Source organism: Rattus norvegicus, chromosome 12 (assembly GCF_021556685.1).
Source record: "Rattus norvegicus strain SHRSP/BbbUtx chromosome 12, alternate assembly SHRSP_T2T, whole genome shotgun sequence".
NCBI classification, from domain to species: Eukaryota; Metazoa; Chordata; class Mammalia; order Rodentia; family Muridae; genus Rattus; species Rattus norvegicus.
The window spans coordinates 12,288,950-12,314,744 of record NC_141545.1 but is presented as its reverse complement, the minus strand read 5'-3'; the positions used below and the strand labels follow the sequence as shown (position 1 = coordinate 12,314,744).

The window sequence follows — 25,795 nt, the reverse complement described above, 5'->3', positions numbered from 1 at the left end:
AGGAGGAAGAGCAGGAGGAGGGAGAGGAGCAAGAGGGGAGGGGAGCAAGGGGAGAAGGTAGTGCAAGAGGAAGAGGAATGGAAAGGGGGAGGGGAGGAGCAGGAACAAGGGGAGGGGGAGGAAGGGGAGGGGGAGGAGGGGAGGAGCAGGAGCATTGAGTGACTGTGCTGGGGACCTTTGGAAACCGATGGTAAAAGCCAGAGCGCAGCCTGGTACTTCCCCTTTCTGTGCAGTGAGGCCGAGGTGCTGGGGCCAGACTAGTTGTCTCTGGGGAGCCTGAGCAAGCATGGATCAAGAGGCTGTGGGCAATGTTGTGCTCCTGGCCATCGTCACCCTCATCAGCGTGGTCCAGAACGGTAAGGGAAGCCCTTCCTCAGGGAGAGCAGGGAGCTGGAAGTCAGGCACACACTGCTCTGTGCTCGTGCATACACGCATTCGTGTTTACTGCTCTGTCCTTGAGTGTGCCGGGGGGGGGGGGTGTCCCGTTCTGTGTGAGTTCGGGATTTCCTTCTCTCCCTTGAAAGGTGATGTCAGGTTGTGTTTGCAGAGGAAGGAGAGCAGCCTGAAGGGCTGGTGAGAAACTCGGCCCAAGTGTCTTGGTGGAGTGTGGGTGTGAAGGGTGGAAGGCCAGGGCCTGGAGAGAACGCATGGGTGTGCGTTCCCTTGGACGCTGGTCTGAATGCACCAGTCTGCAGCGCGACCGACCGAGGTCATTTGTCATCTGTGTTGGGGGACAGGAGGACCTAAGAGCTGTAAAGTAGAAAGTCCTTATCATCATTTTACTTCAGTACTTAAATAAGTTCCGAAGAAACAGCAAAAAAACAATGCATAAGGTTTTTGGCTTTTTTTTTGTGATACTGGAGATAGAACTCAGGGCCTCCCCTAGTCTCAGTACATTCTCACCACTCGTCTACACCCCAGCCCTTTGGTATACAGCTTTAAACACACACACACACACACACACACACACACACACACACACACACACCTCTCTGTCTGTCTGTCACATCTGTCTACCTATCTCAACCTTCCTAATGCTGTAACCCTTTGACACAGTATCTCATGTTGTGGTAAGCACCAAACATAAATTACTTTTGTTGCTACTTCATAACTGTAATTTTGCTACTGTTAAAGATGGTAACATAAATATCCTGTGTTTTCTGAGGGACTTCGGTGAATCCTGTGAAGGGTCCTTTGACCCCCCCCCAAAAGGGTCCCAACCCACAGGTTGAGAACCATCTAGTTGTCTGACTATTTCTCATCTATTTGTATCTAAATCCTATCTATTATCTGTCTGTCTATGCATTATTATCTATCATCTGTCTATCTGGGGAAATGTTCCTGTTTCTTTTTTTTTTTTTTTTTTTTTTTTTCCGGAGCTGGGGACCGAACCCAGGGCCTTGCGCTTGCTAGGCAAGCGCTCTACCACTGAGCCAAATCCCCAACCCAATGTTCCTGTTTCTTAGTATTGCCATTTATCACGCACACACACATGCACACACCCGTACATGCATGCACGCACACACACCTATCTTTCTGTTTATCTATCTGTTTGTCTATTATCTATCTATCTCTCTATCTCTCTCTCTCTATCTATCTATCTACCTACCTATAGCTTAAAATAAGTAAAGATCTAAGCAGGACACAGATCCGTGCCAGGCAGACTGTGCAGAGATATTTAAGTTCTGTTTGAGGTGTTTCAGACTGACTTTTGGGGGAGGGGGTAAGGACACCAGTGGCCTTGTGCTTTCCAGTTTAGTAGGGGAAAATCGGGAATCATTACAGCAGCAGCCATGGCTTCCTGGTAATTGCTCATGACTACATACTACCGCACTTGGGATTTGGAACACTGAGCCAGCCACCTTGGGATGCTGTGGTGATCTTGACCGTGAAGATGCTAGGATTTCTCTGGTTGGGCACAGAGCAAGGCTTCCCCTTGGGCCTCCCAAATCAGAGAGACCAGGCTTGGCACACCGTAAGCATGTTTTTCTGTATGCAACAACAGTGTGGAGCGGTCAGACCCAACCGTCTTTGTGCTACCTCACAATCAGCTTGCAAGCCCTAGAGGGAACAAGTGGCTTCCCTAAGCCACCAGTTCCTCAAGTCGCCGCTGTCTCTCTCCTGCGTTGCTCTCTTGGTTCTGTGAGTTGACGGGGCAGAGTAAGCTGCACACACCTGCAGACACCTAGCTTGGCACCAGGTGGTGTCCAGAGGCCCTGATGGCGAGACACTAGGCAAGGCTGCCCTCCAGGAACGGTGGCAGAGGAACCCCCAGTCTCATGAGGACAGCTGTGAAGGGCAGGGACAGCCCTGGGTAGGAGCTCCCCTCTAATCCATTGCTTTGTACCCTGGACAGTACCTGATTGGCATTGGTGCTCAGTGGACCGTGCCCTCTCCTCTGCCGGTGCGGTTGGAACCGGCCGTAACAGGAAGTTCAATTCACTTCCACCATTCTTCTCTCAGTTCAGAAACGCATCAGGGGAAGCGGCAAGGCTCCTGGTTAGACTGGAGACCCTTTCTTACTAGGAACTCGAAGGACCAGGTTGTGTCAGCAAAGGCCCCCACACCAATGCTCCTCCTTCCCCAGCCCCCAGGAGCCGGGTAGAACAAGGTGGAGCCAAGTATCATGAGGTCAGTGATGGCACAGAGCCCTCCTACCTGTGATCAGGGCAGGAGCCACTGCTGCCCTGGAGGATGCTCCACACAGTGGCAATGGATCTACTCTGCTCTCCTGTCCTGGAGGAGCCTGAGCTCCCCGGTGAGACAGACCATCTCCGAGGGCCTTCTGTAACTGCTGAAGATGCCTGTTTGGGACAACAAGAATCATTTAAATAAGTTCAGACACAGCACCTGTGCTGACCTGTAAATATGACCTTAGGCCCAAACTAAGTCCTAGGTCCGGCCTCTCTTTCCATTTCTAACAAACCCTGGGTTTTGTCTGTAAACCAATGTGAGCAGAGTTTAAAAGACATGCCAAAAAACAAACAAACAAACAAACCCAAAACAAACAAAAATACTCCTACATCTCCATCCCCAAAAGCACCATTCTGAAAACTTCCTGTTAGTCAAAAAAAAAAAAGTTTTCACATTGTTACGAAGTATTGATTTATTTGTGTCCCAGACAATGTGGTGCAGTGGTGGCTTCACACTCGGGGACCCTGAGTTTTCTGAGGATGGGGAGGGCCCAGCCTGCCTGGCTTGACTTCCCCCTCTGCCTTCAAACCCTCTAGTCATCAAGATGACCGACTTACTGCCCTCTTGCAGTTTGAGGCAGCAGGATGCAGATTTGAGAGGACAGAGAAACCCAGAAACCCAGTCCTGAGTCATCATAGACCAGTTGCTTTCTCAGTACAGCTGTCAAGAAACCTCTGCTTTGCAAGGCCCTAGGTTCGGTCCCCAGCTCCGAAAAAAAGAAAAAGAAAAAAAAAAAAAAGAAACCTCTGCTTTCTCCTGCCAAGGGATCATCAGCTTTGTCCTGAGGCAAACCTGAAAAAAAAATGCAAATCTTCTCTAACTTACTGTCCTGGTTAGTTTTATGTCAACTAAACACAGGCTAGAGTCGTCAGAGAGGAGAGAACCTCAATGGAGAAAGTGCCTCCATAAAATCTGGCTGTCTATTTTCTTGTTAATGATTGATGGGGGCCCCGCCCACTGTGGGTGGAGCCATACCTGGGCTGGTGGTCCTGGGGTCTATAAGAAAGCAGGCTGAGGGGGCTGGGGATTTAGCTCAGTGGTAGAGCGCTTACCTAGGAAGCGCAAGGCCCTGGGTTCGGTCCCCAGCTCCAAAAAAAAAAAAAAGAACCAAAAAAAAAAAAAAAAAAAAAAAAAGGCTGAGGAAGCCATGAAGAGCAAGCCAGTAAGCGGCACCTCTCCATAGCCTCTACATCAGATCCTGACTCCAGGTTCCAGCAGCCCTGTTTGAGTTCCTGTTCTGATTTCCTTTAATGATGAACAGTGATGTAGAATCGTAAGCCAAATAAACCCTTTCCTTCCTAACGCGTCTTTTGGCCATAGTGTTTCATCGCAGCAGTAGAAACCCTGACTATGGTTCCGCTATTGACTTTTTGGTTTTAAGGTGCAAGAAAGATACCTACAAAACCATCCGGCCATTCACTTTTAGTAGAATACACAGTGAATTATGCGAAAGCATTGCAAAATAGGCCTTGTGTGAGACGGCGTCGCCTAACCACAGACTGCAGGAAGTATTTCGAGCACACGGAAGGTGGTCCGGGCTAAGCTGCAGCACTGAGCAGGTTATTGGGTTGAGTGTACTTTTTGACTCAAAATATTTCCAATTTAGGATGGATTTATTGGTAAAGCAACTCCATCCAAGTTGAGGGGCATCTGTATGTGGGACGAATGACTTTCACGGGCGACTGTAGGAAGCCGGTAGAGCATAGCTGTCCTGGATAAGGAGACAGCGGAGAAAGGCCACTTTGTGGCGGGAGTGCTGTTCCTACAGCCCGTCAAGGGATGGGAGAAACTGGATGAGTTAGCATCCTTCCCCATCCTCCACCATACAGGCACCTCCTCCGGTCCAGGGGCTCTTTCTGAAATGAAGACCACGGGCACTGGTTCTCAACCTATGGGTCGCGACCCCCACCTAAGCCCGTTGGGGAAACACGGGGGTTCACGTTACAATTCACAACAGTAGCAAAATTACAGGCATAAAGTAGCAACGAAGATAATTTTATGGTTGGGGGTCACCACAACAATAGGATCTGTATTAAAGGGGTACAGCATTAGGAGGTTGAAAACCACCTCCACAGACAAACAGCTTCTGAAAACACCAGTGGCTTCTGTTGTATTAAAACGGCTTCATTAAAAGCTATTTGCCTGGTTCTCTGCCGGCTCCCACTTCCTTAGTGATGAACTGAAATTCAGGGTCTTTTTTTATGTGACCCCGAGAAGCGTGTTTGATTTCTATGCCTCCTTCCCCCCACGCAGTAGGTGATAACCGTCGGGGCTTTGTAGATGACGGTCCAGGGGTTGTCAGGATCCCCTGTGTGGTGAATTCTGAGGAACTGTTTGTAGCCACCGGTGGGTATTTGCCTCTCATTTGCTTGCTGGTTTTGGTTTAATATTAACAACTAGGGGCAGGGGAGGTCTTTGCCTGTGTGGCTTTCGGAATTTACTGGAGGGTTATAAGGATTTAGGGAGATCAGTGAGGAATAAGGAAGGTAAAGGAGGAAGAGGTTGGCCTCCGTAGATATTGGACTGAGGAAGACATGGCTGTTTGGGATTACAGGGAGGAAGGATTTGTAGGTGTCTTTAGGTGATCCGAGAAAGGGAGACCGTGAGAGTTAAAGGAGTCAGGACAGCAGAGAACAAACAGACTTGAGAGACGTGGGTGGGAGGGTTAGACCTACACAGCAGGGAGAGGCTTTCTCCCTGGAGGAAAAGAAAGGCTTTGCTATTTTAAGAACAAGGAGGTGGACGAGGCTGACAGAGAGGTGTAGCTCAGTCCTGCTCCTCACTGATCACGAACCTTTGAGTTCCATGATGCCAGCCTCGTCTCTGTGTCTGGAGGCTAGAGAGGTCATCTTGGGTCCTGGGAAAAAGAGATGCCTAGAATTTTCGATGATGTTTTCTGTTAGTGGAGACATTTGGAACGGACAGGTATATGCTTAAATGACAGCAAGAGGACAGACAGATGGACTTAATGATAGCAAGAGGAGAGGCTCAGCTGGGTTGGAAGGCAGCAACTCTGAGCCCGAGCTCCACAGCCCCCCATCTGATCCTTGTCTTCAGAGCAGAGCGAGACCCCACCTTGAGAGAGTTCATGAGGAGTCAGTGAGGGGCTGCCCCAGTGTGGTGAGCTCGCTTCTGTACAAGTAGCCCTTTGGATGTGCTCAGAATGGGCATGTTTCTACAAAAGAGTATTGGGGTGTGTATGTGAGAGGGGGGGGGAAGGGGGCAGGGAGAGGAAGAGAGAGAGGGAGAGGGGGAGGGGGAGGAGGAGGGGGAAGGGGAGGGGGAGGGAAAGAGGTCAGTAGAGAGCTCCCCTAATCTGTCTGGGCAAAGCCCCTCCACACTGTCCCTTCTATTGACATACCCTCAGGATTCTATTTCATACATGACTACAGCCATGGCTCCATCAGTTCTTGAGTTCTTCCCGTGCTGAGTCTGCTTTCTCTAAGCACCAGATGCACCAGAGACGAGCATTTGTTCCCACAGATATTCTGCATAAGCCCATAAGTCACTCCTTTTGTCACATAGCTCCCACCAGGACCCTGCAATTTCTTTAAACAACAACAGGCATTTTCCAGATACTTAGTTTCTTTGGGTCCTGGCTCAGGCGCTGCCTTCTTCATGAGCCTCATTCTGAGCATCCTATGCTCTGCATGGGTGGGTTTTTTATTAGTCTCTCTCTCCCTCCCCCTCTCCCTCTCCCTCTTCCTACCTCTCCTCCCCTACCCCTTCTCCTCCCTTCCTCCCCTCCCCCGCCCTCCCCTCTCCCCTCCTCCTGTCCCCTCCCACTCCCTCTCTGAGTCTCACTTATCTCTGTCTGGCCTCAGACTCACTGTATAACTGAATATGACCCTGAACTCTCCTACTTTTACCTCCCCATGTGTCTGCAGGTATCAGTCGTCATTCTCCATCTTATGTGATGCCAGGGATCAAACCCAGGGCTTTGTACAGGTCAGGGGGAGTTTCGTGTGCTGGGCAAGTGCCCTACCACTGGGCCACACCCCAGCTCCCTCCATCTCCTTCGTCCACAGCTCAACGCACTGTAAGGCTGTGTCCTAGATGTTCCGCTCACCTGCTGTCTGTCTCCTCTTCTGCTTTTGTCCGAGTCGGTTTTGTTTTCAGAGGCAAGCTAACCATCTGGGTCACGGTAACAGACAGCAGATATGCTGTTAAGATACTCACTCCCTGGGGCTTGCACAGGTGGTTCAGCTTTTAAGCTGCTCTGATAGAGGACAGGAGTTCAATTCCCAGCGCCCACATGGTGGCTCACACACACCAGCTGTATCACCAGTTCAGGGGAATCGATGCCTTCTTCTGGCCTCTATGGGTATTCCACCTTATGTGTGTATGGTGCATATACTTATATGCAGGAAAAGCACCCACAGACATTAAAAAAATTAGATTAATCTATATAATTGGGAAGTCATCTTTTAAAGATAACCACCCACCAACCATCTCTTTAGCTTCTCTTGTTGTTCTGCCCCGTCCTGGTTCCCATCTCAGTTCTTCTTCTACCCTGAGCTGGACCTGCTGAGCTACAAACACATGATTCTTGCCTCTGGCCTTTGCATATGCTTCTCTGCTGGAGCGCAGTCGACTCCCCTCTCACCCCCTGCTCCCTAACACCCAAGTGGCAAATCTCTACCTAGTCCTAGTCTTCAGGTTTTATCCAGGTATCATTTCCTCTGGACACTGTGACATGACCAATGAATTAAGCTACTGGCCTCGAACCTTCGAAGCCCTGTGTATTCTATCCATCCCCTGGACACAGAGCATTCTGCAGAGCCATTTCTACTTTTCTTGGTTGTCAATATTCCTTCCCCTCTCCCCCCCCCCCCCCCCTTCTGAGACAGGGTTTCTCTGTGTAGTCCTGGCTGTCCTGGAACTCATTCTGAAGACTTTTAAGGTGGACACCACTACCGTGGTTGCCAATATCTTTCAACTGTGAGTTTCTTAAGGCAAGGTGGTGCCGCCCCCCCCCCCCCCACGTATTAGTGAGGGGGCTGAGATATAATCTTGGTGAGTGACATTTCTGGTTAGGAGGATGTGGAAGCCGGTTTGGACAGCAAATCCAGGAAGTATTATAATGTTTTAGGACAACAAAGAACTGACTCTCTCTCTCTCTCTCTCTCTCTCTCTCTCTCTCTCTCTCTCTCTCTCTCTCTCAGCATTCTTCGCCCACAAGGTGGAGCTTGAAAGCAAGGCGCAAAGCGGGAGAAGCTTCCAGAGGACGGGGACTCTTGCCTTCGAGCGGGTCTACACTGCCAAGTGAGTTCAATCTCCGATGCTTCTAAATAATGGTGGGGACATGGGCACGAAGGAATGAGACTATGCCCCATGGCACATCTGCCTCTGCCAACCTTCAGAGTGTCCAGGAAACAGGCTTGGGGATGCCCTTCCTCATCTTGGCGAGCCTCAGTCTTAGAGGAAGGAAGTGGGATGGGGGAGGGGAGGTGTGGTCTCTATGATCCAACAACACCCTGGCAGCCCTTAGTTCCAGCACTGACCAGTTTCCTGTGGGTGTGGAAGCCCTTTAGTTCAAGCCAGCTGTTCACACAGCAGCTCAAGAAGTGTCTTCCACACATTGCACTGGCCTTGCCCAGGGGCAGATTGGATGACGTCACTAAGTTTGTAAGGGGGGGGGGGCGGGCTTGAATAATCAAAATGGGGACAGTAAGGCGGAGGCTATGAACAAGTCCCCTGCCCTCTTGTCTTGACTTTGGAATAGAAAAGCTGTTGGGAGACACACGAGTGGCCCTGGAAAAGAGGTTTGTGGAGTTCTACTTGGCTTGCAAACCTGAAAAGACATTTCTCAAACCTGATTCTCCTTTAAGTAATCTTGGGGTCAGTTAGGCACGTCTGCCAGTAGTCAGAAGGGCAGGCTCCCCACTTTGATAGAGGGCTAACTTGAGAGCAGGTATCAGTCCCAACCCCAGGAGTGAATTTGATTCTTCCCAAGATACTTCCAAGGGAAAGTCATGGCCACCCAACAATTGGATTGAACTCAGGGAGTTTCTCTAGGAACATCAGGACGCTCTGTAAGAAGAGGTCCCTTCCGGATGTGCGAGCAGCTTGGTGGGGGGGGGGTCCCACTCAGTTATCTTTGTGGACTGAACTGACTGCAGGAATGAGCGCACCTTCTCTCGCATAGAGACCATTCACTCTCTCTGTGAGGTGTGTATTCAATCCCAGGTAGGGTCTTCTCCATTGACATTTCCCAGCCTGGACTCCTTTTGTCCCTAAGCGTCTAGGTTGATGCACACCTTGTCTGGAGCACTCACAGTCACCTTAGGAGCCTCTACAGGACTCCTGGATGCTCAGTCTCCATCCCGACCACCCGCTCTTCTTTAGCAGCTTAAGGGCAACTTTTGCTGCAGCGTCCACAGGGAGATTCTTTGTTACCATCCAGACCTTGGCTTCGTTAATTGTCAGTGTCAATTTAAGGCATGAAAGGACTTTAAAAAGCATTATAGACCCATTTGAAGAAGAACAGGGAGACTATGTAGGTTGTCACCAATGTCACTGCACCATCCTTCCGTGGAGATAACACAAAAGGCTCGGTCCCTCGGAAATGTCATGAGCGGGAGATGTGAAGATATCTCTGATCAGGGGTGAGGACAAAATGGCTCAAAGAAAACCACCACAGTCTCCAGCAGTGGGGGTGAGCAGTGTCCCTCTGTGCAGATAATTGCTTTCTCATAGCGACACTGGGGTTTTATGGATTCCACAGTCCTCCACTGAGAAGCCACAGTGGACCGGCCCCCACACATTCTTAGAAGCTGAGTTTCGACCATGCTGGCATGCACAGGGAGTGGGGCAGCTTGGACAAACCTCTTTCTTTCTTTCTTTTTTTCTTTTTCTTTTTTGGATGCATAGTCTCTTGGTGTAGCCCAGGCTGACCACAAATGTGTGGTCCTCTTGCCTACGCCTTGCCCAACCCTGGGATTCCAGATGTGTACCACCATGCCAGGTCATAGCCATTTCATGTCTGTCCCTTGCCCCCAGGAGACAAAGAGCTTTGTTTCTGAGTCTGGGGTATTTACACGTGGCTCCTCTGACTGCTGGCCTCCAAGTTGCAGAAGTATCCTAAGGCTGGTGTTGAGTTGCATGGCCAGAGGGAGTGGTTTAGAAATTCTATGATGGTGTGGGGGTTCCAAAGATAGGAATATGTGTTGGGTGAGTGCTGAGTGATTGTTGTGTTTGGGGGAGCCAACCATGAGGACACTGCAACCCAGCCGCTCCCCCCTCCTCCTCCTCCTTCTCCTCTTCCTCCTTCTCCTTCTCCTCCTCCTCCTCCTCCTCCTCCTCCTCCTCCTCCTCCTCCTCCTCCTTTGGAAACGAGGTTTCTCTGTGTAGCCCTGTCTGTCTTGGAACTCACTTTGCAGACCAGGCTGGCCTCAAACTCACAGAGATCCACCTGCCTCTGCCTCCCAAACGTTGGGATTAAAGGCGTGGTCCACCACTGCCTGGCTTGCAGCCCAGTTTTCAAAATCCATGAGTCTTTACCACTCAGCCCTGAGAGGTGATGGAGACTAGGCAGACAGGGAAGTCGTGTGTGAGAGGTAGGAAGTAATGACTCGGGGAAGAGAGCTTTCTATCAGATAGCGACTGCTCAGACACTGCTGTGGTTCCATTACTGGGACTGCTTCCTCCTTCTGTCAACTAGCACTTGGTCATGCCCACGTAGGCTGCATAAGGGGCTGGAGATCTGCATAGCAGGATACTGGCAAACCAGGGGTACTCTGGTTATCTGCCTATGCCTGGAGCACACCAGGAAGGTGATGATGATATTCTAACAGAAAGGCACACCAACAGTCTTTTCTCAGGCCCCTCTAAAAGCATCCAGAAGAGGTGGAGAAACAAACAAACAAAAAGAATTATTGTTTTTTTTTTTTTTTTTGGTTCTTTTTTTTGGAGCTGGGGACCGAACCCAGGGCCTTGCGCTTCCTAGGCAAGCGCTCTACCACTGAGCTAGACCCCCAACCCCAAAAAAGAATTATTTAAAGAGTCACCCATTTTTATTTTATGAGCTTGAGTGTCTTGCCTGTATGCATGTATGTGCAACATGTGTGTGCAGTGCCTATGCAGACCAGAAGAGGGCGTCAGATCACTGAGCCTGGACTTACAGAGGCTTGTGAGCCTCACATGGGTGCTGGGAACCAAACCTAGGTCCTCTTCAAGAGCAGCTAGTGCTCTTGGCCCCCAAGAGGTCCTTACCCGGACAGCATGCATTTAATCTTGCTATTTAAAACTTCAGATGTGGGGTTGGGAATTTAGCTCAGTGGTAGAGTGCTTGCCTAGCAAGCACAAGGTCCTGGGTTCGGTCCCCAGCTCCGGGAAAAAGAAAAAAGAAACTTCAGACTTGAAGTTGTACCTGTTGTTATAGAATGACAGTTCTGCACACGACTTATTCACGGACATATCTGTCATAAGCTGTAAAACCCAGATTTTGGTAGGATCCTGAATATTTTGAAATCTTGGCTACGAAGGAAAAATAACATGAAGGTCAAGTGATATCTAGTGACAAGCACAAAAACCCCAGACATGTTATCTTAGCATGAGCTATGACTGTCAAGGGATAGAGCTAGCTTGAGGATCTGGGGCCATGGATTAACAGACACCTCAAACGACATGAGTGTAATTCAGCAGGTCAGGCGCCCTTGACTAACAGCCTGTCTGACTACCTGTCGTGCTCGAGGCTGTGTTGGAACATTTGAGATAAAATGAGCTGGACCTTGACTCTGTCGAGTGCACAGACCGTAGTTCAGTGCTCTGGTCTTGGAGAATAAGCACGGCTAGTGCATCTGCGTCGAAGTTTGGCTTTGGTAGGAAAATGTTGGTTGACTGTCACAGGTTCGTCCTTTTGAGTACGGATCAGCGTAGCAGTGAGCTGAGGCAGGTGTCTGGAGATGTGTAGTTAAAGTGCACTCTGTGATTCCAAGTTCATGATTCATTCACATACATTACGGCAGAGAGCAAGTGCTTCCTTGTGGTACCCAAGAGACTCCAACAGGCTAGAGACGATCTACCTCACCAAGACCGGGTGCCATAATTAACCACAGGGCCTCTTCCTTTCTGCTCACTCTTTTTGTCAGAACACATGTCACCCCAATGTTGCAATGCTCCAGCATCTCTTGGCGTCTGCTGTAGGCTCATGTTTTAAGTAGTGTATCGTAAGGGTGTAGCAATTTAAGTCTGCAAGGACCCTACTGGCTGGTGTCGATAGTATGATTAGCTTTTATTCATGGTATCTCCTTATCTTAATCCAAACAAACCAACAGAATTTTAAAGGGTTTCTCTATTGATATATTTCCAAAGGTGGGGAAAATAGGAAAGAAAAGGTAGCCCAGGGTCTCTCCACAAAACAGTCGGATCTTGGGGGTTCAGCTTGAATTCTTGGAGATTTATCATAAGACCAGCTGAGCAGATCCTGTTTAAACCCCAAAGCGAGAGTCAGGATGGGTTTGCCAGCTTTGTTTTGAAAAAGAAAATGAAAGATACAAATATCTCTTCAAAAGGAAAATAAACACAATAGTAATATTTGGGGGGAAAGTTTCGTTCAAACGTACCAACTCAATACAGAAGCGGTTTCACTGGGTGATTGTGATACACACAGGAACAGTGGCGAGCCTGCTCTAGTCACTGGGCGTTTCTCTCTAAGGTACAGATTCCTAGGCAACCAGGGATCCCTTTCCTCTCATTTCCTGGCCCAAATGCTACTTCAAGGGCTGTGGAGATGGCTTAAGCTAGAAGCACTTGCTGGGGACCGGAGTTCAATCCTCAGCCATCGTGTGGAAGAGAAAAGAAAAGAAAAGAAAAGAAAAGGAAAGGAAAGGAAAGGAAAGGAAAGGAAAGAAAAGAAAAGAAAAGAAAAGAAAAGAAAAGAAAAGAAAAGAAAAGAAAAGGGAAGGAAAGAAAGCCGGGTGTAGTGGTTAGAGCGTGTAACCCAGCGCTGGGGAGGCAGACCAGCCTAATCGACAAGCTCCAGATTCGATGAGAGACCCTGTTGCAAAAAATAAGGTGGGAGGAGACTGAGGAAGACCCAGGACCTCAACCTCTGTCCTCCACACATAGCGGCTCCCATGCATGTGTGATCACACGTGCCCGTGAACACGCATGTCCTCCCCAAACCACTACTTCAAAACAGCATGAGAACCTGCGGAAGCAGGGAGAAATCCTTATCTCTAGTAGGGTTTTGAACTGCAGTTTTCAGTGGACCCACTTACTCGGGGAGGAACTGCAAGTGGACCCTGTGTAAGGACCTCCTGCCCTTCGGAATTCTGTCCTCAGTAGGCCTGTGGAACTTGTGTGGATCCAGACCACCCTACCCCATGAAGCCAGCAGGGCTCTGCTCTGTGCACTGATGGTCTTTAGCGCTGCATTCTGGGGGATCAATGTTTAACATATGCCAATATGCGATATAGTACTGTATGGGGGTACTGTACCCATACGCACGAGAGAAGAGCAGACTTCTTATTGGCTCTGAGGCCTGAGACCCTAGCAAGGAGCAGCTTGAACACTGCATTTTGGCTTTTACATGTGTAGCTTGAACTCTGTTTGCCAATGGCTCCTGGCTTGCGTCACACACAGAGCCACCCGAAAGGCTTGCTGAGGCCCAGGTTGCCAAGTTTCTTGCCCGGTTTCTAACGCCATGCATCTGCGGTGGCACGGGCATCTCTGATCCGGTAAGTCCTCAGATGCCGCGGGTGCTGCTGGGATGGGGCCCACACGAGAACCTGTGCCTTACACCACTGGCTTATCCTCCGAGGGGCACAGCTGCTGCCACGCCCTTTGTTTTGTGAGAGAGGAAACTGAACCCAAGGAGATAGCTGTTAGCACAGAAGCTGGTTAGAGTCCCGCCAAGGACGGAGCCGATCAGCTCTTCTTCACACAGTCTGACGTTGCTCCCCAAATACTTCCCATTGCTTTTGTTCTGTTGCTTTTACGTATTTACATATTTATGAATTTGCATATCTACATATTTGCATATTGATTTCATGCAGTGGAAGGACTGTAAGCTGTACCCAAGGACACTTACTGTTTACATAGGGAAAGAGCTTGTTCCTGGGTTTGGAGACAAGATGGGCAGGTGTGAATTCTGGCCTTCCTTAGTCCCCACCCTGTAAGCGGGGAGACCCTAGAGAGTTAGTTAGTCAGCTGCTGGAGGTCTTGGTGTCTCCTCCGAATAGGATTGTAATTGCAGTACGCAGAATAACGGCCCCTACCTAACCTCTTCCTAGAAGCCTGTCATCCCATTATATGAAAAAATTCAGGTTGGCTTTAAAAAAAAAAATCTCTTCTCATTTGACTCAGTCTTTTTTTTTTTTTTTTTTTTTTTTTCGGAGCTGGGGACCGAACCCAGGGCCTTGTGCTTCCTAGGCAAGCGCTCTACCACTGAGCTAAATCCCCAACCCCATTTGACTCAGTCTTATTTGTTTCTCTCTCTCACCCTCCCTCCTCTTCCCTCCCCCTTCCCCTTCTCCCTTCATCCCCCTCCCCCCTCTGTGTGTGTGTGTGTGTGTGTGTGTGTGTGTGTGTGTGTGTGTGTGTGTGTGTGTGTGTGAGATATGGATGTAGGTACCCAAAGATGCCAGAAGAGAGCGTTACATTCCCTGGAGCTGGAGTTGCAGTGGTTGTGAGCCAACAGACATGGGTACTAGGATCTAAAGCTGGGTCCCCTGGAAGAGCATCAAGTGTTCTTAACTACTGAGCCATCTCTCCAGCCCCACAAAGGACATCTTTTAAACAAGCAGAGAGGTTTCATGTCAGAAAGGCTCATTGGCTATCCTGGGCTTTGAGATCAGAAGCGGGCATGAGCCAAGGAATACTGGGGATCCCAAAGTCTGGGGAGTCAAGGCAATAGCCCCCTTGAGCTTCAGAGAGGATGCAGACCTGTCCACACCCGGAAGTTAGCTCAGGGTGATTCACTTCGGACTCTCCTGGCTTCTGGAATGGTGACCACTGAGCTAGTGGTTGCTTGTTAACAACAGCTAATGCAAACCCAGAGTCATCTAGCTCAGTTTCAGGAAATGGAGGACCCCTGTAAGGGATGTCAAACACCAGCACAGTGCCTGGTATACAGTGGCAGCTTCCCCTGGGGGATGGGGTCTGTCAGAAACCTTCTCCCATCTGCTTTTGTGAGTGAACCTAGGTTACTTTAACGCTTTGGGGATCCATACTTTCGACCTGCCCTGCCCTGCTGCTTTCTATGGGACACACATTCCCTTAGTTGGGCTTCTTTAATCCTGCCGCTCCCACTCAGACAGCCGCACCTTGTGTCAGCATTGCTCCCTCGTTATTTCAAGAAGTGTGAGGGCAACACCCACTGCCGGAGCCCTGCCGAAGTGAGTCCATCAACACACATAGCCTCAGATCTGCTTTACCTGACAGCCAAGTTAATGAATTCTGAGCATGCCTGCTTGTTACCACTCTTCGGGATGCGGCTGCTGTTGCTGCTAGCTGCTGTCTCTCTCCAGGTAGTCTTAAGAGAAGTAAGAGAGAGGCCTGTGACCCTCACACAATGGTAATTGCGAACTGGGGTCTCCAGGTAGTTTTCAAGCCACATTGTAGTCACGTGTTTTCTGATTTTTTTTTCCTGCCCTGTTTGCCCCACAGCCAGAACTGCGTAGATGCGTACCCCACTTTCCTTGTGGTACTCTGGACTGCAGGACTACTTTGCAGCCAAGGTAACGGAGACTTCCCTTTGTGAGTTCTCTTGGTATAATGTGCAGCTCTCCGGGGTTCAAAGGGCAGGCATTTTGTTGAATAGCCTTGACGATCTACAGCTCTTATCCAGGATGCCTTGGAGAGATGAGAGCCCTGGGGAGGTTGGGTTCCGGGCATGCTCAGTGAGGGCGCAGCCCCTGGTGTGGTAATGCATTGCTAATGCTTGCTCCCTGGTGGCTGGTTGAGAGCGCTGCTCTGACAAGGGTGGTTTAAGGCTAAATGTGACTCAGAATCCGCAAGCAGTGTTAGCTCAGATACAAGGGCATTGTGAATGAGAGAGCCTGAGGGATCTATTTCGGGACTGCCGCTGCTGGCTTTTCTGTTAATAAGCTCCCAGCATGGTGGCCCTTCTCCTGGCATGCGTTGTCATCATCTACGGAGCGCGGGCTGGGTTCCAACCGAACCTGGGTAATCAATCTGAAGAACAGAGTGATTCCCAGAGATCCTCTGCAATTAACCAGAAACCAGAATCATATGTTTTTGGCTGACTTTGGAGACTGAGCACCAGAAAGCCCTGGCTAAGACTGGTGTTTGCCTGGTAGTGGCTTGGTGTGATTGGAGCAGCTTTGTGACCAGCAGTATCCGTACAGAGAGTCCAGAAGCAATCTCGTGATAAACACTGGATTATTATAATTTTCTACACTGTAATATATGTCTAGTGGGTAATGAATTTCTCTGGGACCCTTAAGAACAATTTATCTTAGGGAAAAAAAAGGTAGTTTTTCAGGGTTATTCGGTTGATGAGTGCCCTGGGCGAGACCAGAGCCTGGGTCTTTCTAAGCATTCTTTTACTGTAGTAATTTATATTGTAAATACACTTTGAACATTTACTGTATGCCAACTCTGTCCTGAATGTATGAGGATTAATAATATACAAACAGGCTATTAAAAAGCCCTCAGGATGAGGGCTAGAGAGTTATCTCAGTGACTTTTTTTAAAGATTTATTTATTATATTTAAATAAGTAAACTGTCACTGTCTTCGGACGCACCAGAAGAGGGCATCGGATCCCATTACAGATGGTTGTGAGCCACCATGTGGTTGCTGGGATTTGAACTCAGGACCTCTGGAAGAGCAGTCAGTGCTCTTAACCATTGAGCCATCTCTCCAGCCCATGTCTCAGTGATTTAAGAGCATTTGCTGATCTTGTAAAGGACCAGAGTGCAGTTCGCGGCACCTTCTCTAGGGAGCCTACAACTGCCCGTGGCTCTAGCTCTAGGGGGATCTGACGCCCTCTTCTGACTTCCATGGCTACTGCATATACATATTCTCATATACACCCAGAATTAAAAAGTAATAAAAATGAATTCCTTACTGTCATACACCTTTAATCCCAGCTCTCTAGAGGCAGAGGCAGGCAGCTCTCTGAGTTCAAGGCCAGCCTGGTCCACTGAGCAAGTTCCAGGACAGCCAGGGGCTGAGTATAGAACCAAATCTGTTTGAAAAATGAAGTCAAAGAACATGACTGTGAGGAGTCATAAGTCTTGTTAGGTCTGAATGAAACGAGAGAAATCTGCTGCTGCCTCTCCAGCTATGTGAATACAGAGGGCCTCTGAGAACGTTTTGGAGCCTGGGAAATACAACCGTTGAAACAAACGTCCATGTTGCTGGGGCTCAAACGTCCCAGTCACTATAGTTCATCACCGCCATGTTTTATGAATACAGTAGATGATACCAACTGTTGGGATAAAGGGAGCCCCAGAGACGATTCTGCTCCAAAGTTCTCACTCTGAAGACTATCCCAAGATCCCGGTGGACAAAGAAGGCTTCTTTAATTTCATCAATTTTTAAAGCAGCGGTTCTTGACCTTCCCAATGCTCTGTCCCCGTTCCTCAGGTTGTAGTGGACCCCGCAAACATAAACTTGTTTATTTCTACTTCACAACCCATTTTCCCACGGTTATGAACCATAGTGTAAATATCTGCATCTTCTGATGGTCTCAGGTGACCCCCTCCAAGGGGTCGCAACCCACAGGTTGAGAACCAGTGCTTTAAAGCCTTCTTTTGCACGTGCTATGTAAACCCAGCAGCTCGAATCCCCCTTAGATTCTGAGGCCTAGAAGACCTCTGCTATTCCCTGCAGAAGGCAGGGGAGATGAGCCCTTTCCATATCTGTTGCCTATTAGCTTATGTCCAGTTGAATTCCAACTTAATGGGAAATGGGTCAACAAGACTCAGAACTTGTTCAGCTGGGAAAACTTTATGCAAAACAAATCACTAATTGTGGCACAATTAATTGTGACAATCTTGTGCCTTTAGGAATTAGGACAAGCCTCAAGAGGTTTTTTTCCCTCCCCCTTCCTTATTTCTAGACTGTTTAAAACATAGTTAATTTTATTTTAAATTCTGGGTCTGTGTGTCTGTGTTTGTGACACGGGTTTGTGCATGTGAATGCAGTTGCCCCTGGAGGCCAGAAGAGGGCATCAGATCCTGGTTGAAAGCAGTGGGTTTGGGCTGGAGAGATGGCTCAGTGGTTAAGAGCACTGACTGTTCTTCCAGAGGTCCTGAGTTCAATCCCCAGCAACCACATGGTGGCTCACAACCATCTGTAAAGAGATCCGATGCCCTCTTCTGGTGTGTCTGAAGACAGCTATAGTGTACTTATATAATAAATGAATAAAATCTTTAAGAAAAGAGAGAAAAAAAAGAAAGCAGTGGGCTTGTGTGCTGGGAATCAAACCTTGATCCTCTGGAAGGACAGTAAGAGCTCTAAATGACCGAGCCATCTCTCCAGCCCCTCTTCTTTGGTTATTGATGTTTTCTAAGATGACATTGAGATCATGGTCTCTCCTTAGCTTTTCAAGTGCTGGGATTATGGGTTTGAGCCATCAAGACATCACTCCCTGTGTTTTTGGGAGGTGGGGTGGGAGACCTTTGTCCAGGTTTTCTCACTGGAAAATAGGACCACTTACTCATGTCAAAGTCCCTCTGCTGTGCAAGGGAGATGGTGTGCATGAAGCCCCCAACAGGGTCTTGGCACGTAACATTTGAGTTTTATTGAGAATGTCATGGTGGTGGTTTGAATATGGTTGGCCCAGAGAGAGGCACTATTAGACCTTGTTGGAGTGGGTGTGTCACTGTGGGCATGAGCTTTAAGACTCTCACCCTAGCTGTCTGGAAGTCAGTATTCTGCTAGCAGCCTTCAGATGAAGATGTAGAACTCTCAGCTTCTCCTGCACCATGCCTGCCTGGATGCCACCACGCTCCCACCTTGATGATAATAGCCTGAACCTCTGAACCTGTAAGCCAGCCCCAATTAGATGTTGTCCTTTAAGAGTTGCCTTGGTCATGGTGTCTGTTCATAGCGGTAAAACCCTAACTAAGACAGTCACTGTTTCTGACCCCCTCCCTGACCAAAAAAAAAAAATTGTTACTTTCTATCTTTTTTCTTTTGAGAAAAGGTTTATTTCAGCCACACAATTCTAAGTTATACTCCATTACAGCAGAGAAGTTACAGAGCTTGAGGGAGTTGGTCACATGGCATCTGTAATCAGGAACAGAGAACAGCGATGAACGCATGCGAGGGTTCGGTGTGCTTCCTCTGCTTAGATCCAGCCAGGATTCCCCTGCCTAGGGAGTGTTTCTGCCTAAAATTAAGACAGATCCTCTCACTTCAATTAATGTGAAAGTGACCTCCCATAGGCTAGTCTAAAGTCCTAGAGGCTTACCTCCCAGGCAAGTCTAAAGGGAACAATACCTACCACAACAGAGAAAATTTGTATTCTGACAAGGTGCAAGATGGCATCTATCTGGAGAGGTGGCTCAAGCTGGTAAGAGCACTGGCTGCTCTAGCAGAGGACCCAGGTTCAAGTCCCATCATCCATATGGCCGTTCTGGCTCCCTCTTCTGACCTCTATAGGTATTGCATGCACATAGTGCACAGACAAACAAATGTTAAATAAAAAGTTTCTTCTGTATGGTCCAAGCTAACAATGGGAATACCATACGTATTATTGATGCTGCTGGTGGCAGCGATAAGGTTTCAAAATCAGAAAGAACTAGAAATGGAAATCAGGGCCACCTCTGTGGCACTTGCGGGCTTTACTAAACATTTATTTGATAAGGCTTTACTAAACATTTATTTGATAAGTATTAATGAAAGCCTGTATGTTCCAGGCACTATGCCAAGTACTGAGGTGACCTGGGAAAGGCAATTGCTCTCCTGGACCTTTGTTCTTTGCTTAGAGACTGGAAAGGTACCCCAGTCAGTGGAGCCAAGGGTGCCTGGCCTGTATGACGTTCTCACTAAGCTACTTTGGTATTTGAGTAAGGCTGGAGGCTTTCCAAGTGATTTTACTCACACATTCATATTTTACTCCAACGATCTTTCTTAAAAGATAGGAGAGGGGCTGGAGAGATGGCTTGGTCATTTAGAGTTCTTTATCCTCACATAGTAGGAGAGCTGCGACCAGCCTTTGCCCACACATAGTAGGGGGGCTGTGATCAGACTTTATTTATGCATAGTAGGAGAGCTGTGACAATCCTTTCTATACACATAGTAGGAGAGCTATGACAGGCTTTTATCCTCACGTAGTAGGAGAGTTTTGACCAACCTTTTCCCACATGTAATAGGAGAACCGTGACCAGCCTTTGTCTACAAATAGAAGAGCTGTAACTAGCCTTTGTCTATACATAGTAGGGCAGCCGTGGCCAGCCTTTATTTACACATAGTAGGAGAGCTGTGGCCAGTCTTTGCTAACACATAGTAGGAAAACTGTGACCAGCCTTTGTTTATAAATCTTAGAAGAGCTGTAACTAGCCTTTGTCTATATATAGTAGGGCAGGCATGGCCAGCCTTTCTACACACATAGTAGAAGAGCCGTGACCAGTTTTTGTTAACACATAGTAGGAGAGCTGTGTCACACCTTTGTCCACACACAGTACCAGCTAAGCACCTATTCTAAATCATACTACTTATAGGGTACTGGCGTTTTCAGCTCCCGATGCTAAATTTAGGGTTTTATAGGGGTGACCGGGGTGCTGTCTGTAGCTATTTACCCAGAGATTGGAATGCAAAGAAACCTTCTTCCTTACAAGCTGGAAAGTGTGCTCTGTGTACCAGAAACTCCAGGGGCACAGAGTATCATCTTGAGAAAACCAGACTCAAAACTGGGGCTGTGGTTCAGGGTGGGAACTCTCCCTGCACTCCCTCCCAGCTGACGCCCACGCAAGCCCCTCTGGCTGCCCGAGTCCAACTTCCCGTGTCTACAGATAGACACGTTAAAGGGTTCCCATCAGATGACACCTAAGCAAATGCCATGTAGGACGCCACAGAGCGGCTGAGGTAACCTATTCTTTAGGCTCTCTGCTTCCTCCCAGAAGCAGACGCTTTCTTGAACACTGATTGTTTTTACCAGCTCGACACAAACCTAGATGTATCTGGAAAGAGGGAATCCTGATTGAGAAAATGCCTCTGTAACACTGGCCCGTAGGCACTCCTGTGGAGTGCAGTCTTTACTAAGGATTGACGTCAGAGTGCCCCTCCCACATGGCTGGTGACATCCCTGGGCAGGCGGCCCTAGGTTCTGTAAGAAAGCAGGCTGAGCAAGCCAATAAGCATTGCTCCTCCGTGGCCTCTGTGTCAGCTCCTGCCTCAAGGTTCCTGCTTTGAGTTCCTGCCCCGACTTCCTACGATGATGGAGTGTGATGTGGAAGTGTAAGCCGAAGGAAAACCCTTTCTTTCCCAAGCAGCCTCTGGTTATAATGTTTTAGCATGGCAACAGAAACCCGAATGGAGACGGCGTGCTAGCCTCCACTTTCAGAGCCCAAGGTCTCTGCTGGATTTTGCGGTCAAACGCTAATTGCTTAACCACTGTTACTGTTGTGTGAACAACTGTCTGGGAGACCGTGAACCTGACGTGTGCGTTTTCATTTCTCCACTTTAGTCCCCGCCGCCTTCGCTGGGCTGATGTATCTGTTCGTGAGGCAAAAGTACTTTGTCGGCTATCTGGGAGAGAGAACTCAGAGGTAGGTCTCAGGGTGCTATAGAACTTGACGTGACGTGACGTGACGTGACGTTTGCCTTCCCAGTAGGAGGGTCCTGACTGCCACTGAGGGCTCAATGGGCTCTCCTTGGATGGAGGACAGGGTAGAGGCCCCACCTCCCTGAAGTTTAAGGATTCTGAACAGACAGCGGGAGAGCTGCCTCGTTTTCCCATGAAAGTTTTCCTTTGGGGCTGGGGATTTAGCTCAGTGGTAGAGCGCTTACCTAGGAAGCGCAAGGCCCTGGGTTCGGTCCCCAGCTCCGAAAAAAAGAACCAAAAAAAAAAAAAAGAAAGTTTTCCTTTGCGCAGCCTTGATTCCTGGCGCGGTTATAGCACGCTGGGCTGTACGCTGCTTGCAACCGCACACCAGCTGTTCTCCGTGGTGGAGTCTGGGGCAACGATAACCTTTTTGGTCTGACTTCCCAGGCCTCTTGTGAATTAAGCATCTCACTGTCGAGAGACCTAACGTTTGCCTCTTACCATGGGTTCTCTTGAACCTTAAGGAGTGCTGAGAATACAAGATGTAGTCATCTCCAAACCCTGGACTACAGATCAGCCCTTGCACTGTCTAGAGTTGAGCTGCACCCAGCCTTCCTCAGCACTTGCTTTCCTTTGGCTATGCCCCACCCCTCCACACCCCACCCCTTCCCCCTACTCCTGACTCCCCCATCCCATCCCTGCGATTCACATGGTGGGGAGAGTCAAAGTTGTCTTGACAGCACAGGTGCTGTGCCGCGTGCACACACACGTCACCAGACAACGTTAAATAATTTTAAGAGAGGGAGATCTGGTGACCTACATCCCCTGATCGTATCCCACTCCCTAAAAGCCCATTCAGCTATGATCTGATGAGGCCGGTGCCCTCGTGATCCCAATTATTTGTTAATAGTGCCACCCACTGGAGACCCTTCAACACATGGGCCTTTGGTGACATTTTCTACCCAAGCCATTAAGAGCCAGCTAGCAAGAGTTGGGCTTCTGGGCTTCCATTGTCTGTGTGTCACGCAGGGAGCTTGCTGGAATGCAGAGGCTGCATCCTGCTTTGAGAAGGACTTGGGGGATTGGGCTTCTGCCAGGCTCCCATCAGATGCTGACACTCCTAGTCTGTGGATGACAGAGTAGAGAGAAAGTTGGTACCCAACAGCAGAGCAACCTCCAAACACTTGTTACGAGAGTTGAGAGCCTCTGGGGTTCCTTTCAGCTAGGTACAATTTCTGGTAAGACACTTCCGGACTGCAGACGCTGAGTTTGGCACCCTCCACGCTCTGGGATAGTTTGAAACAGTCCATGGCAGCGGGAGCTCACCTGTCCCTAACACCTGACTCTAAGCTCCAAATCAGTGCTGATGGCCTCGTGCCATTGCTGGTTCATTACTGAAATCTTAATGGCCGTTCCAGACGTGTCAGCTCATGTCTTCTCATGAAGAATCTCCTCCTGTCTCCAACGGATGCTGTGCCTAAAATGTTTAGGATGGAAAAGTGAGGAGGGGAGGAGGGCAAGGGAGGGGGAGATTAAAGTTTCTTTCACTCCTCTGGGATGTGTTTCTACCACTGGGTGCTTGTCTCTCATTAGGGCAAACCTCACTTCTTCCCAGGCAGCCTCGGGAGGGAAGGTTGAACCCTCAGGGGCTGAAGTACCTTCACTGCATATTTAAACCATCTCCCCTAGCACAATGCTCACTACACCCCAGCCTCTAGTGCGAGCCTTATAGGCACTCCTGACAGGGACCACCGTGTAGAGGGCTTAATGAGTCCATGGTGCTCCCGAGACTCAGTAAGATTGTCTGAGCGCTGTTAGGACTTGCCAGTGGCCTGTCATCTGGAGTTAAGGGCGTTGAGAGAACTCAGGGAAGCCAGAGCCACTGATCCCCGAGGATGGCAGGTCTTCTGAGGAAGGCAGGCTCCTTCACCTGGCTCTGAAACATGTGCAGTGCTTAATTACAGCAGAGGCTCGCCCACCCTGGCTGTGAGGTAAGTGGGTGTCACGAGTAAATGCGGTATAATTTAACTGCCCTGTGTCTGGAAGCGGCCACCCCGTGTCTTTTGGGTGACACGGGGCGTGGTTTGTGCTGCACCTACCGCCTCCTCCCTTCCCTCGCAGCACCCCTGGCTACATATTCGGCAAGCGGATCATCCTATTCTTGTTCCTCATGTCCCTTGCCGGCATCCTCAACCATTACCTCATCTTCTTCTTCGGAAGCGACTTCGAGAACTACATTAGAACTATAACCACGACGATCTCCCCGCTGCTTCTCATCCCCTGATGGCTGGATACCGGAGTAGGACGATCGCCAGATCAATAGAGACGCATCCTAACCTACCCCCGCGAAGGCTTCTGCTCCTCCTCAGCTGTAGATGCTGTAAATCTAGCGGCCCTCGGGGCTCCGCCGCATCCGTTAACTTTGCTTTTCCGGGAAGAAAATAATCTTGCGCTAGCTCCACCCCTCGGATGGGGCAGTGGTCCAGGATTTACTGTCTAGATCCATCTTGTACTTCTCCGGGCTTATCCTGCTCTCTGAAGGTGTCTTGTGATCAGATATGTGTTTTCCTAAAATGAAGGGCATAGACAAAATTTTGGCCTATGGCTCTGTTTGGGGTGGTTTTTCTGTATTAGCTACTAGTGTTTCTTCAACTTACATGATGATAATTAAAATCACAATATCCATATTATGGACACTAACGTCTTCAAGAGTCTTTTGTTGACTGAGTTCCCTCCCTGATCTCATGTTTGGATTCGGTTGGCATCTTAATTCACCAGCATCATACCCAACATTGTTGCCTCATGCAGTTACAATGTGCTCTAAGAGTTGAAGACAATGCCAGGCCACCAATAAACAAATGAGTGCATGGATTCACAAGTCACTTGCTGGCTATAGTTAATGAAATATATTCTGTAGTCTGGACAGATGATACAACTGCTGTCACCTAGGTGCCTTTGGGACAAAGAGGGAATCTTGGAAGACACAGATACAGTCAAATGTCCAAGGAAGCTAACAGGAAAAGTGTTCTCTTTGGGGCCATGCAAGGCAAGCTCAGTTTGCTTTTTCCTTATATAACTTAAAATTGGTTTTTTGGTTCAGATATTAGAGTTCTCTTAAAGGGGCAGTATTGATAGGATATATGTATTATATTTAGTACTAAATATATATATCATATTTAAATTTATTATTTTATATATATTTTATTTCAATATACAAATATTGTATATAGATTATTATATGATATAATATTTATTCAGTACTATGTTATATATTTTATATATGTATTTATTTTATAAATTTATTTACATATATAAATAACACATTTATATGAATATATATTTATTGCTATATATTATATTTATATATATTATATATCTGATGTCTGATATGTGTATATATAAATATATATGTATGTATATATACATATATGTGTGTATATACATATGTGTGTATATATGTATATACATATATGTGTATATATGTATATACATATATGTGTATATGTGTGTGTATATATATATACATATATATATATATATATATATATATATATATATATATATATATATGGTGAGCTTACAGGATTGCATCCGTTGGCTGTCTCACATTGGAATCTGTAGTTGCTTAGTCCACAGGGCTGGATGTCTAAGCAGTCCCAAGCCAGTGCTGGAGTCCTGGAAGATTCCTGGAGAGCTGCTGGTCTTCAGTCTACATTAGAATTCCAAAGAAATCAGTTCTAATACTAAAAGGGATGGCACAGCCATGAGATAGATGAGCTTGCCAGCAAGAGTGAGAGCAAGCAGGTAAAAGACAAAGGCTTCCATATTCCATATCCTTGTATGTGGGTCTTCCCACCTCAAATGATCCAATCAGGAAAATCCCTCACAGAAGAGCTGGGCAGCTTGGCTGGTTCCAGAACCTGTTAACCACCAAATTAGCTTGTTTGCAAATGGATTTTGTAAGCCTTTCATACACATATGTCACCATGCTCAGCTTTCATCTGACCTCCAGTCTTTGCCATTGCTTAGTCCTTCTTACTGATTTTCTTTCTCCCAAAAGTCTTCCTTTGCATCCATGTCACATAGATCTCATTGTCCCTCCTGTCTATCCTTCCTTTCCACCTCCTCCCTCTCACAATCTCATACCTGTTTTCATGTTGTGCGCACATACACAGATGCACAGACACACAGACACACATATATCCACAGATACATACATGCACACACACACAAACACATACATGCACATATGCACATGTGTGTGCGCAGACACACAGACACACACATACATGCACATGTGCACATGTGTGTGCACAAACACATGCACAGACACACACAGGTATGCACACACAAGTGTACAGACACATGCACATACACAGACAGACACATACATGCACATGCACGTGCACAGACACAC

The 25,795-nt window shown here is 48.1% G+C and overlaps 1 protein-coding gene across 2 annotated transcripts; it reads left to right on the top strand.

Annotated features, from left to right (window-relative positions):
* Window positions 1–218: 218 nt before the first annotated feature.
* On the top strand, window positions 219–24,065 carry Alox5ap (arachidonate 5-lipoxygenase activating protein). Of its 2 annotated transcripts, NM_017260.2 has the most exons (5): window positions 239–356; window positions 7,860–7,959; window positions 15,307–15,377; window positions 21,301–21,382; window positions 23,500–24,065. In NM_017260.2, exons 1-5 carry the CDS (start codon window positions 287–289, stop codon window positions 23,660–23,662), a joined length of 486 nt encoding a protein of 161 aa, NP_058956.1. In that variant the 5' UTR covers window positions 239–286; the 3' UTR covers window positions 23,663–24,065. The 2 variants fall into 2 exon arrangements, 1 of the variants encoding a protein (NP_058956.1); XR_015633946.1 differs by lacking the exon at window positions 23,500–24,065 and having other exon boundaries at window positions 219–356; window positions 15,307–16,249; window positions 19,790–21,382.
* Window positions 24,066–25,795: the final 1,730 nt, after the last annotated feature.

Excerpts from the sequence above, each read along its gene's own strand:
- Alox5ap (NM_017260.2), top strand. The coding sequence starts at position 287 with ATGGATCAAGAGGCTGTGGGCAATGTTGTGCTCCTGGCCATCGTCACC. Across the intron at positions 357-7,859 it reads CATCAGCGTGGTCCAGAACG|CATTCTTCGCCCACAAGGTG; the intron begins GTAAGGGAAGCC and ends TCTCTCTCTCAG. Across the intron at positions 7,960-15,306 it reads GAGCGGGTCTACACTGCCAA|CCAGAACTGCGTAGATGCGT; the intron begins GTGAGTTCAATC and ends TTTGCCCCACAG.